The sequence below is a fragment of the Protopterus annectens genome, chromosome 3.part1 (genome assembly GCF_019279795.1).
Source record: "Protopterus annectens isolate FY-2018-M chromosome 3.part1, PAN1.0, whole genome shotgun sequence".
Classification (NCBI taxonomy): Eukaryota; Metazoa; Chordata; order Ceratodontiformes; family Protopteridae; genus Protopterus; species Protopterus annectens.
Genome location: NC_056732.1, coordinates 24,244,421 through 24,258,548, shown reverse-complemented (window position 1 = coordinate 24,258,548; position 14,128 = coordinate 24,244,421). Strand labels below are relative to the sequence as shown.

At 43.9% G+C, this 14,128-nt stretch overlaps 1 protein-coding gene across 1 annotated transcript in view; it reads left to right on the top strand.

Moving 5' to 3' along the window:
• LAMA1 (laminin subunit alpha 1) overlaps positions 1 to 14,128 on the top strand; it is a 3,417,884-nt gene that overhangs the window by 3,153,433 nt on the left and 250,323 nt on the right. Inside the window, exon 49 of the mRNA XM_044066516.1 lies at positions 4,048 to 4,246. Within this exon, the coding sequence (XP_043922451.1) occupies positions 4,048 to 4,246 (199 nt within the window). The remainder of the gene's footprint in view (positions 1 to 4,047; positions 4,247 to 14,128) is intronic.

The following is a 14,128-nucleotide window of genomic DNA, read 5'->3' as shown; positions in this document are numbered from 1 at the left end:
TGGTGGTCATATACACAACTTGAAGACTGGATCTTTTTTTGTCTCTCTTCTCCTCCTTCTTCAGCACAGTGTCTCATTTCAGACACAGTTTCAAGCACATTGTTAAAACAGTGGAAAGGTCATTTCAGGTTGACCATGGTCCAGGATATATTTAGTTTTGGCTAGAAACTTTTTCACTTTATTCTTCTAGAGCTGAGGGTGATGTTACCAGCCCTGCAGACCCTGTATTATATCCTGACGTTCAGAATGGTTAGCACCCCCACATGAAAGGATGTCACACAGGGACCAGATTGTCTTCTTTGTAGCTCTTTGAACAAACCCACACTCTAGTCTGCAAAATATCCATTGAGACATTATTTTAGCAGTATAGTTTTTGTGTGCCTAGACCTTTAATATGTTGCTGTCTTCTCTTTGAACTATTGGTTTGATGTTGTCAGTTTTAATTGATTCCTCAACAAGTGGGTTCAGATCCGACCCTCAGATCGGACTCGGAATGCTTTTACAGCTTGTGGATACTGGAAACTCTCGAGCTCCTCCCTTACCCATAATGCTCTAGTCCCCTACCATACCTCAGATCTCATTTGCCACCTTCACATACGGACGTTGTCGCAGTTAGCTCTCGAGTTTTAGTGTGGTATTTGTAACTGAAATGGGATTTTTATATTTTTTTCCTTTATTACCTTTATCTACATATTTTATGTATTCCTGTCTTATCCTTATGTATTCTTAGTTTGCCATTGTTGGTAATTTTTTTCTTGCTTATAATCTTTAATTACTATTGCTGGTAATCCTCTTTTTTCTTTACAAAAAATCTCTTGTATTTCTATTTTTACTGTATTTAATTTTTCTTTTTCAATATGACTGAAAAACCTTTGGGTTTTAAGAAGTGTAAAGATTTTGGGCATAACATACCTCTGTCTGATGCACATGATTTGTGTGTGTACTGCTTAGGTCCCGCTCATTTAAATGAGCTGTGCGATATTTGTAAGGGCTTTAATCCGTGGGCCTTAGTAGGCCACAAAAATAAACTAATTCTAAAATGTTTATTGCATACTTCTTTTTTGGAGGCTTTATCTGGAGGTCAAACCTCCAAAAAGTTGGACAAGAAGTAGGCTAGAAAGCATACATCCCACCCTTCCAGATTCTCCACTCCTAGCTCTGACTGTACTGTTGAACTTTCTTGTAAGGTGTCTAAGCAGTTGGATCTGAAAACTTAATCCTCAGATCCGACAGCATCTGATAACAGATCCACATCATTGGATCCAACACACTCAGAGCTGAAGCAGCTCCCTAGGACCTGTTATGCGTCATCTCTATATCCTGTTCCTTCCCGTATGATATCACCCTTCCTAGAGAGGTGCCATCATTCTAGGACCCCTTCAGTGGCCTCCTCTTCTCAGTCTTCTATGAGTCTGACCGAAGCAGATGTGGATGGAATGATAAGGAAGTTTCTCTTGGTACAAATTCAGATAGGAGTTCTCCTGGTTCCTACCCCACTGGGTCCTGAGACCTTCACCAGCACTACTCCACCTGTTTTGGCTCCTTCTCTGATCCGACGTTTGGCTTTGGAGCTCCTGGATGCAAGACTTCCTGAACCATCCATGTCAGATCTGAAGATTGTTGTATATTAGGCTCAGATACCTTCTCTGAGTGGACCATCTCCAAGCGTGTTGGAGCCAGATGACTCTTGGAGCCGTGGCGCCACCATTGCCAGGTCCAAGGTGTTGGAGTTGACTACAAAATTGTTGGAACCATCTCTCACCCTCGGAGCCTCAGCTTTGGACAGCTCAGCTCTGACCTCTGGGTCTACTGCCTTTGGGTCAGATGGAGCCGACAGTCCAGAAGTATGTCTTCTCGGCACCATCAACCTCCTTCTCCCTGAGGCATTCTGCTTTTCAGGTAGTGGAAAGAGTGTTCTCTATCTCTAGAGGAAAGACGATCCCACGGATCCATCTCCCCAATATTGTATGTCTTTGTACCTTGAGCCTGAACACTGTACTCCACAGGGCCAGCCAGCCCACAGTCTCCAGACTACCCAGGAGGGTATTCTCATCTTCTGATATTTCACTGGAGCATCCCACCAAAGACGTCCCCAGGAAGCGAAAACGCAAGAGGAAGTACTTAGACTGTCCTCAAGAGTCAGTCACAGAAGATGTAGATTTTGATTGGGGGGGGGTCCCCAAGATCACCACCTGGTGATGTCTTCTTTGGAGACATACTGAAGATCCTCAAGCAAAGAGGTGGTTGGTCTACCAATAATCCTTCCCAAGAGGAACTGGTATTCCTGGAAGCCTTTGGGTGTGGCTCATCTACCTCCTGCCAATGACCTCATTGTTTTGAGCTCTAGGCAGGCACGGAAGGACCCCAATGCTGTTGAAACGAACCCCAGGAGACCAGCTGGGATCCTGGCACCACAGAAAGGAAGAGAATTCTGGAGCAAAGAAATACCATTAGATGCCATGATCATAGAGGCAGCCAGGGAGAAGGAACTTGCAGAAGAGAGTTCATCTTTCTATCCCCCTAACAGGGAGTCCAGGGCTTTGGACAGATTTGGGAAGCATGTCTTGTCTGGCTGAAGACACAATCCCTGGCAGACCATAGGAACATAGAGCTCTTCGGTACACTGGATAAGGATCTCCTCTTTGGACTGCTGAAGGTGCTTTCAACAGGCTGAAAGAAACAAAGTAAGACTACAATCAAGTCATGTGGCCACTATAGCCAATGAAAGAAAAAAGCAAAGTTAGGCAAGGGTAAGAGAGGATGACCATCAGGCCAGATACTCTCAGAGGGAACAATTATAATTCTACCTGGCTTCCCCTCTCCCTACCCAAAAATCCTACCCTAACCTTCCCCTCCCACAACCGGGCCTTCCTTTTTCTTTACATTCATGGAGGATTGGAGAGCATTTGACATTATCTGCCAAAGTTGTGGAAGCATAACATAGGATCAGTGGTCCTAAAAAAATCATCAAACATGAGTCCAAGTTCTAATTCCAAAGCAGACTAAAGCTGGTATGTATCCCATCAGTTCCAAAAGATCAAGCGAGTCTGGTCCCTCTGACGTTAAGAGAACTGAAGGCTTGAGGAGCCAGAGTGAGGGAGTGAAAAGAGTAACAAAACCAGAAGAAACAAAAGGTTGTTGAAGACTTTTTAAGTGTCCAGAAAACAAGGCACTTGGAGACCTCTTCTGGACATTTCAGGATTGAACAAAGTCCTGATTGTTACAAAATTCAAAATGTTGACACTCTAAGGTCTCCTACTTCTTTTGTATCCCCAGGCTTTTCTGGCATACAAGACCTGAAGGACGTGTGTTTATCCCCATAGCCAGCACAGCCTAGCAGCGGCAGTAGTACAAGCTGGTAGACCTGGCAATGGATGGCGACACTGCCATAAGCAGGAACGAATGAAGCAGAATGGGAACCAAAAAAATATATATTCTTCTTTGGTGCTTATCCGGAGACTAGGACCGAGGTGCACCCTGAGCATCACTGGTCCTGAATTATCTGTCAGACCTTTGTAAAAGCTACAGTTGAAACAATTTCTAGAAGAAATGTTGCATCTTAAAATAACCCAGAAGGGACATTATCCCGCCATGGAGTAATAGAGATGGCAGGTCATGCTTCCACTGATGCAGAGATTTGGTGCCATGTGTCCTTAGACTGAAATTATAGAATTCCATTTTTTGTTGGTGACTTCTTATGAGAAGTAACAGCCTGAGAGTAGACTGGAATGGTGAGACGCCATACTTCTGACAGTTGATATTGGAATGTGTAGATATGTTGCGGAGTGTAGGCATCGCACGGTGTGGGTACTACTCCGGAATACGATCACTAACTTTAGAGTTTTTCACCATGATGAGCCAGCCATGCTTTGCATGAGTGATCGAAATTTTTACTGTATGGTATATTTGCATATTTCCCATGCATTTTCAAAATTAATGAAAGAAATGTGTGCTACCAGTACTGTGCCATTTGCTTCTCATTGTTATAAATTACTTTGATTTTCTTGTGTACATGCAGGTATTATTACATTTTGTTTGCTTTTTCAGGCTGCTAGATTTCACAGCTGCATTAAGATACAGTAACGTGGACATGGGAAGCTGCCTCCTTTCAGAGCAGCCAAAGGCTGATCCACCACCTGATGAGAGTGAACCACTAGGTGAAGTACAACCCACACCTTCACTTTTACCAAGGTTGGAAAAGAAAATACCATATGTCACACCACAACAGACCACCGTGGCTGCCAAGGTAAGTGCTGAACTGTAGTGAGGCTTGTTAGCAGAATTTTCTCAGTGCATCTAGTTTTGCAAAAGTACGCAGGAGCAAAGACATGAGCTAAAACGATGAAAGGTTGATTTAATATTTACCTTTTTTATTTGTTAGTACTGAGAGTAGACTGTTGCACATATTTGTATATCCAAAACCTGCAAAGAGCAGTTGAATTCTTGTCCCAAGTGTAGCAGTCAGATGACAGTTGTGATTGTGTTCTGCTTTCACATGCTTGCAGTTGTACTCTACACAAGTCTTTCCCTTGATTCATTTGTACAGTCAGTCTGACACTCCACTGTTCTTGCTGTATTACTGCGACAAAAGCAAGTGGTACATCATTAGGCTAATATGTAAACTGTATGGTACGTGTTTCAGAAAGCCCTGCTGTCGTTTGATTAGATGAAAGCTTCTCATCCAGAATTAATAAATGTTAGCTGACAGTTGTGATTTTTCTTTTTTGTGTGTGCTTTTCTTGTGGTTTAGGTTATTCAACACATTTTGGTTGTTTGGTTTAGACTCGTAATATCTGAAAACTTTTAATAATTCTTCAAACTATACTCACCTTTTTGTGTTTTGATATGTTACATCCATGCATAGACACCATTTCTGCTACTGAAATCATAATTAAGTCACCAGACTGAGGAAATTGTGTGTGTCATCTAGGGATTCTGTTGATTTTCACAAGCTTTGTTTGCTTGAAGAAATCTTATTGATTAATTTCATGTTGCATAGGGGGAACAGCATAAAACCACAAGTTATTTATCTAGTGTACACTACATGTACGTGCTTCTCATTTGTCCACCTACTTTTTTTTTATCTTGATTTATTTCCCCCTGTAACCACCAAGCCTTGTTCCCTAGTAAGCTCATTTATTCTCCTTATGTTCTTCGTGTTTCACTGTTGCAGTCATTTCATTTGGGTAATCTGCTGGCAGGTTGCCCTCAGGTGGCCAGAATTCCAAAGTCTTGGGTCCTGCGTCGGTTGCTGTCTTCTCTTGCATGATGTCAGGTCGTCAGGGGTATAAAACATGCAGCCGATGCCATTTTCCCCAGTCTTTCTTGCCGCGCCGTTCCCGAAGCAGAAGCATTTCGCAAGTGCCGGTCGGCCGACTACAGAAATATTCGAGTTTGAGTTTCAGAAACGAAGTCTTCACTAAAGCTAAGTACCCCGTTGGGGAAACTTTTTTCTTGCTTTTTACCGATGTCAGAAAAAGTTAATAATTGTATTACTTGTGGGAAGCAAATACCTCATAAGGATTTCCATTTATACTGTATTTCTTGCCTACGCCCTGATCACAACATGCCTGGCTGTCGGTTTTGTGCTAGATTTAACCAACGCACTATTAAGCGTCGGTATATTTTTGCATCTAAGTATTTTGGAAACAGATTTAACTACCCAGAAATGTCATCAGATAGCAATCCGACTACCGGAGTACATAAAAAACGCAAAGAAAAAGACAGAGAAAGGCAGTCGAGATCCAAAACTGACGACAAAGCTTCTCCTAAGCCAGTCACCGGTTCGCCGGTACTCAGTGAGGTGCTTTCGTAGCCCCTGATACCTGCTACCTTTGAGTCGCAGGCCTCTACCGACACCCATGTGGAGTCCGGCATGCCGCAAGATACTCAAGGTATTGGACCTCGGATGTATCTCCCTCAGATGGGTCCAGAGCCGCTGAGCAGGCACTGGCTTCTGAGGGTGTATTCAGACCTCAACATTTTTATATCAAACCGACGAAAGCTGCAAAACCAAAGGCAAAGACACCTTCTAAAACTAAAAAATCGATGCCTGAGCCACGTGCACAGGCCTCTTTGCCTAAAAAACAGATGATCAAAATGGCTGAAGACCTTATTACCTTGATCAGGGGTACCCATCCCCCTAAAGATAAGAGGCCTAGGCAAGACACTGACTATGAATCTTCAGATCAGGTTTCTATTTCTTCTGATTCCTCTTCTGATCAGGAATTATCTTTACCTCCCTATGAGGATTCTGATGCTGAGGAGTCTATTCCATCTGCATCGCCTCCTGAGGATTATTCATTTGGAGAAACCTTGCATACTTTGAGGGAGCATTTTCACTGGGAGAGTCAAGACTTGTCAGAATCAAAAAAGAGGCTCAGGGATTTCCTTCTTCTCCCTCAGCACAAGCCTTTAGCCATTCCCCCAGTTTTAGACATTGTGGATGATGTTTTTTTCGGAGTCAAGCCTGACCCCTGACTCCTTGCCTCCAGCTTCCAGTAAGCCTGACAGGTATTACAGGGTCCCTGACTCTCATACATTTTTATTTAGAAACCCTGCTGCTGATACTGAAACTATTTCTCAGGGTCCAAAGGGAGTTAAGGCCTCAACAGCAAAAAAACCCTACCCCCTCCGACAGAGATTCAAGGGCACTGGACAGATGGGGAAAAAAGGTTTATACATCTGCAACCTTGGCAATCAGGGCCTTAAACTGTCAGTTTCATATGCTTAAGTACCAACAACATGTTATGGGATTGCTGAAACAGAAAATGATGTTGATTTCAGAATGTGCAGAAAATAAGGAATTGCAGGAATTATTGCATGCAGCTGAACAAGTTGGAAAGCATACTTTGCAATGTGGTTTTGATTCTTTAGAGGCCTCCTGCAGGGCTGCAGTTACTGGATCTGTGATTAGGAGGCATGCCTGGTTAAAGGAACAAAATTTGCCATCATGTTAAAGCTAAATTGCTAGATGCACATTTACAGCATGATTCTCTGTTTGGTATTAAGGCAGAAGAGGTTTTAAAGAAAATGGAAGACAAAGCTAAGTCTATGCAAACTGTTAAAGATTTCTTACAAGTGCAGCCACCTAGATTCAGTAGACACTGGCCTACAAAAAATTGGTCTTTTCCTGTGTTAGACAGAGCTCAAAGGGGCAAATCCGGACGCCCTAAGGGTTCCAGGTACCAGGCTCAAGACTCATACAGGTCAAAGCAATGAGGCGCATCCACCTCCAAACCTGGAGGAGATAAACCGCAAACCTATAGAAAGCAATCCCAATGACTTCTCTCTGCCTACACCAAGCACTTATCTTTTGGCAGCACCCATAGGGGGAAAATTAGCACTTTTTGCTCAAAATTGGCAGTTAGTAACTCAGGACAAGTGGGTACTAAACATCGTATCATTCCATTTCCACACTCTGCCAATGACAAAGGGTTGGCCAGATCTGCCAAAAAATCAATGGGCAGAGGCGCAGAAACAGGTTACGTCCCTCATGGATATGGGGGCCATTCAGACAGTACCAGAACAGGAAAAAGGACAAGGATTTTACTCAAGACTGTTCTTGGTACCCAGAAAGAACAAGGCCTGGTGGCCAATACTGGATTTATTGATTTTGAACACATACCTGGACATTCCAAAATTCAAAATGCTCACTTTGCACCAATTTCTGCCCATGCTGGGCAAGAATGCTTGGCTGGTGACTCTAGACCTAAAAGAGACATACCTGCATGTTTCAATAAGACAGTCGTGCAGAAGATACCTCAGATTCAAGGCTGGCTTAATGCATTACCAATTCTCTGCACTGCCCTTTGGCTTATCTACTGTACCCAGGGTCTTTACGAAGTGTCTGGCACCAGTAATTGCATCTTACAGACAAAGAAGTATTCAAATATATCCTTACTTGGACGACTGTCTCATTCAAGCAGAGAACAAGGCACTCTTCTACGACACCTGGCATTTGTGAAAAGGCTTCTAACATGCCTAGGGTATGCAATAAACGAAAAGAAATCACAACTGGTACCCTCTCAAAAGATAACATTCCTGGGTGCAAGCTTGCATACAACTGCCCAGATGGCTTACCTCACGCTAGGCAAACAAAGGCAACTGACTACTTACTTCAAACTGATGGCAACAAAAACCCAGTCTTCTGCAAGACAAATTCTGCAGGCTCTGGGCTTCACGGCATCCTGCATTCTAGTAATTCCATATGCAAGACTGCATATGAGGAAACTTCAGTGGTACCTAAAAAGTTTATGGAGTCAACATTCACACAGTCTGGAAACAATGATGCCTCTCATTCCCTGCCTGCAACAGGAGTTTCTATGGTGGGCAAAGGCCTGTCACCAAAACATGGGACGACCCTTCACTCTACCCCCTGCCAGCCAGACCTTAACAACAGACGCATCAGATTATGCCTGGGGGGCCCACATGGCAGGAAGATGCATTCAGGGCATATGGGCACCAAATCAAATGCATCTACATATCAACCAGAAAGAGATGCTAGCTGTTCAAAATGCCCTAACAGCCTTCAAGGACTTACTTCATCCAGGACAACTACTGATAAAGACAGACAACACCACAGTCATGTGGTATATAAACAAGCAAGGGGGCACACACTCATACCCCCTTTGCAGATTAGCCACGGCACTGTGGAACACAGCTTTGACCTACCAAATACATCTTCAGGCTCAATTCCTGCCAGGAAAACAAAACACTCTGGCAGACGATTTAAGCAGAAACCTTATGGATCCTCATGAGTGGAAACTAAATCCACAAGTCTTCAGCATGATAACAGAGAAATGGGGGAGCCCAGACACATATCTATTTGCCTCTCCTCAAAATTATCAACTGAAAAGATTCTGCACAAGGACTTATCACAGACAAGCATGGAAAGTGGACGCCCTATCCTTCAGTTGGAAAAAACCTATCAGTTTACACCTTTCCTCCTCTGCCTCTTCTACCCAAGGTCCTCCTAAAAGTCAGACAAGAGAAGCCAAAGATGATATTAATTGCCCCGGACTGGCCCCGCCAATACTGGTACCCAATCCTACGGAACTTGTCTCAATACCCAGCTTGGACCTTGCCTCAAAAACCACAACTACTGTCCCAGCAAAACAATTAGATCCTGCACAATCAACTACAGACTCTGAACCTGGCAGCATGGCTAATCCTGTAATCATACAAACGACACCTCTCAGTAAAGCTGTGATGGATGTCATTTTGGAAGCCAGAAGGCCTAGTACTAGAAAATCTTATGCTGACAAATGGAAGAGATTCAGTGCTTGGAATCAAGCACAAGGAACTGATACAGCAGAACCACATATTCCTCAGATATTACAATACTTAACTGAGATGCTTGACAAAGGGCTATCTTTCTCATCAATCAAAATCCATGCCTCTGCCATTTTGGCTCATTACAATACAGAGCCACCAATCTTTTTTCATCCTTTACTGAAGCAGTATCTTAGAGGAGCAAAAATCTAAGGCCTCTTAGAAGATCACCATTACCTACATGGGACCTCAATTATGTGTTGGAAAAGCTCACCCTGCCCCCATTTGAACCAGCTGCTACTGCTGATATAAAGTTCTTATCATGGAAGACAGCTCTGCTACTAGCAATTACTTCAGCAAGAAGAGTTGCAGAGCTACAGGCCCTCATGGCTGTAGAGCCTTTTATCATATGTTACCCAGACAGAGTGTCTCTGAGAACAAATCCTACTTTTATGCCTAAGGTCGTTTTCAGTGTGGCTCTTAACCATACAGTTCATCTGCCAACTTTTTATCCAAATCCACAGAACAAAGGGGAGAGAATTCTGAATTCCTTGGACGTACACAGACAGCTAAGATTCTACTTGAGCAGGACTAAAGCTCTAAGAAAAACTGAGCAATTACTAGTGTCCTATGCTGCAGGATCAGAAGGAAAGGCTATTTCAAAGCAGACAATTTCAAAGTGGATAAGCCACTGCATCCGTTTCTGCTTCTTACACCATGGCAAACCTGTGCCCAAGGGCATTAGGTCTCACTCCACCAGAGCTGCAGCTACTTCAGCAGCCTTTCTCAGAGGAGTACCAACCAAGAACATTCTTGAGGCTGCTACTTGGAGTTCTGTTCGCACCTTTACTAAGCACCTTTACTAAGCATTACCATTCATAGGTTCATACTAGGCTATCTGCCCTAGGGCATTTATAAGCCTAGCCAGAGTGTGTTTGGCTTTCGCCACCCATTTTAAATTAATTTTGCTATGCCCTTTTTCAAAGTTAGTATACTGTGCCTCTGTCTAACAGTGACACAGAAGTGATACCCGGGGTAAACCTACGATCTCCCATCCACTCATCAAGATTTCTCTTGAAGAGAGTCAATGAGGGACTCTGCCTAACCTGGACTGGGATTTTATTCCAGAGTGAAGGGAGGCTCTGGGTTATGAATCTGTCCCTCCAGCATGTCCTATTTATTTCAGTGCTGAGGTTCAAGTCTCTCGAGCACGTAGCTCGATGGGATTTGGATTTTCTGAGGTGCAGCATGTCCATTAATTCCGGGTTGGACATGGTTTTATACATCAGGCACAGATCGCCTCTGAGCAGGCGGTATGCCACTGAGTAGAGCTGGAGTTTCTTTAACCGGGCATATGGCATCTGTTTGAGCCCTTTGATCCTCTTGGTGAGGTACTTCTGGGGTCTTTCCAGTTGCTGCAGGTGTCTGGTAAGGTACATCCCAAAGGGCATTGTACTCAATTATGGGCCTGATGAGGGATGAGTAAAGAGGCACGATGACCTCCCCTGATCTAGATGTGAATCCCTTCATGATTAGGTGGGCTATATAAAATGTTTTTCTAACCACTTTGGCCACGTGGTTGTCAAATTTGAGATTGCTATCAACTTGGGTCCCCAGGTCCCTAATTACTTCTTCTGTACTTAATGGATTACCACCTATGTGGTAATTTGTGGGCACTTTGTTTTTGCCAAAGGGGATGACTATAGCCTTTTTGGCGTTTAGCTTGAGGCCATGGCTCTGGCACCAGTTGTCTGTTTCTATGAGGCCCTTTTGGAGGATGCTTGTGTCGGCTGGAGAGTCGATTATGGCGCCCAGTTTGCAGTCATCTGCGAACTTGGTCAGCCACAGTCCTTCCGTGTTGGCCTGTACCTGCGAGAAATATATACCGAACAAGACAGGTCCCAGGACTGAGCCTTGTGGGACGCTACTTGTAACTGGTTTGGAGTCTGACATGGCTCCAGCAATTCTAACCATGTGGGTTCTGTCCTTGAGCCAGTTTGCAACCCATCTAGTGACATAGAGGTTTATATTTAAGCTGGTGAGCTTATCTATAATGCCCGAGTGGGGTATTGTATCGAAGGCTTTTGCGAGGTCCAGGTAGGCTGTGTGGACCACCTTCCCCTCATCAATGGCCTTGGTGACTGTTTCAAAGAAGTCAACCAGGTTTAAGAGGCAGCCGAACTGGGTAGGATCCAGTGTCTGTAGGTCTCCAATATCTTTATTTATGAGGTCCATGATGATCCTTTCCATAGCTTTGCAGACCAGGCTAGTCAGGCTTATGGGGCGATAGTTTCCAGGATCCGTTGAGGCACCACCTTTGTGGAGATGGACCACTGTTGCTGTACGCCACTCTTTGGGTACATATCCTGTAGTAAGGCTGAGATTGAACAGTAGCTTTATGTTTGGGTTTAGTTCTTCTTGGAGTTCATGTAGGACGCAGCCCGGGACACCGTCTGGTCCCATTGATGCTGTGTTTTTTGCTTTGGAGAGGGCAGCTCTTACCTGAGCATCTGAGATGTCAGGGGGCAGCACTCTGCTGGGATAGATATTTGCCCTTTTGGTGGGGAGGGGGGGGAGAAGTTTGCACTGAACCTGTCAGCTAGGATGTTGGCAATGTCTTTGGGTTTGGTGTATTTTTTTTTCGCCTCTCTACTGTTTTAAGTCCAGGGCAGTCTTTGCCACTGCAGTGCTGCAGGGCCTTATTGCCTCACCTAATGCTGTTTAGCTCCAGGCTCCCAACCATAGCTTTGGGATTCTACCCAAATGTAATGACTGCAACAGTGAAACATGAAGAACATAGTACAGTTGTGTACACTTACCATAAATGTAGCTGTTCGGGTGTATTCACTGTTGCAGTCCAGGTTACCCTCCCGCCATCCCCCTGTCATTCTACAGTTTATCTTTCCTTCTCTATCTTCTACAACCTATGTGATGTATTTGCTTGTAGATGAAGGTAAAGTTTATATTGATGCATGTGTATATATATATATATATATATATATATTTATTTATTTTTTTTGCTACCCTTTTGGAGGCACCTGACATCGGAGGCAAGAAAAACTAAAGAAAATGGCATCGGCTGCATGTTTTATAACCCTGAGACCTGACGTCGTGGAAGAGGAGACAGCAACCGACGCAGGACCCAAGACTTTGGAATTCAGGCCAACTGAGGGCAACCTGCCAGCAGATAACCCAAATGTAATGACTGCAACAGTGAATACACTCGAACATCTACATTTATAGTAAGTGTACACAACTGTACTTTCCTAGCAGTGGAAGATACAGGGAAAGCGGAAAACTTGGGATCATGGCTATTGTCTTACAGAGGCTAGGAGATTTTTGCACTGGTCCTGTATCCCTCCCTCTATTTTTTGGCTGGAAATCACAGCTGTTAAAAAAATCCTTTTATATAGCCAGATTGATCACCACGGGTGTATCTTCTAGATTCAGGGAAGTCATCGTCCCCCATACACCTATAGATTGTAATGCCTCCTGTGATGAGCACAGTGCAGGTGTGTACACCTATAGAGTGTAACGCCTCCTATGACAAGAGAATTACAGGTGTGTACACCTATAGAGTGTAATGCCTCCTATGATGAGCGTAGTGCAGTTGTGTACACCTACAGAGTTCAAGGCCTCCTATGACGAGAGCAGTGCAGGTGTGTACACCTATAGAGTGTAATGCCTCCTATGATGAGCATAGTGCAGCTGTGTGCTTCTGTACATTAGTGATGCTAATGCAGACACACCTTGGCTGAGGTAATGCTCCTGAGTCCTTGTGTGTAGAGAGTGCACTTTGGGGATTCTCCCAGATGTTGGTTCTGTGGAAGAACAAAGACATTTTTGTTTCTTCAACGTGGGAGAGATGATATCAGCCACTCACTCACGTCTCTCACTGGCTGGATTCCTTAGTTTCCAGAGTGTTATTTAAACCCAGATCAGCTGGAGCATATTCAGATAATTTGCTGTGTATGTCATGTGCCAGCTTGCTTATCCATTTGCTTTGCCCTGTTAAATTAGGCTCCCTGACCCATGTACATCCTGTCTCTGTTGTGAGTGTGTTGGACTTCATCATTTTGTCTGTCAAGCCTTTTCTCCCCAACGTTTGCCCATTTGTACTCCCCACCTTCTAATACTTGAAGGCTGCTGATGGAAAAGGAGGAGCAGATGAATTGCAGCTGTCACCCTGCACAGTTAGTGGATTTTGTGAATGTGTCTAACACTCCCCCTTTCTTGATGCAGAGGCCTGATGAAGTGCCAGCTGTGTCTAGTCCAGTGTGACTGAATTCTTCATGTTATACCAGTGATCCTAATCTAGAGTACTTGCCTCATGAGTGCCAGCCAGCACTCAGTGCTGCAAAGCTCTGCCATCTGACCGTTGACAGTCCCATAATGAGACTGTGCTAACAACCTCCTTCATCCAGCCAGCATTAGCATCTCAATCCCCCCTCTCTCCTTCGCCAGCTCCTTCAGCTGTTAGGCCAGCTGGGCAGCAGTCCAGCCATAGAACCTTTGCCCCATAAAGCCATCACTTCACATGTAATTTTGCCATTGATTTGCATTTTAGAATCGCCTCTCAATATGCCGCTTATAGTGATGTGGGCTTCACACACAAAGTTTTAGTTGTAGTTTAAAGCAGAGTACAGTACTTAATGTTGTTTATGCGGTACTTAATGTTTATTTTATTTTTTTAGTTGTAGTTTAAAGCAGAGTGCGGTACTTAATGTTTATTTTATGTTTTTAGTTGTAGTTTAAAGCAGAGTGCGGTACTTAATGTTGTTTATTTTATGTTTGTAAACTGGGATGATGAACTGATCCAGAAGGACCTTTCTGACTACTGCCTGGACTAGTACAG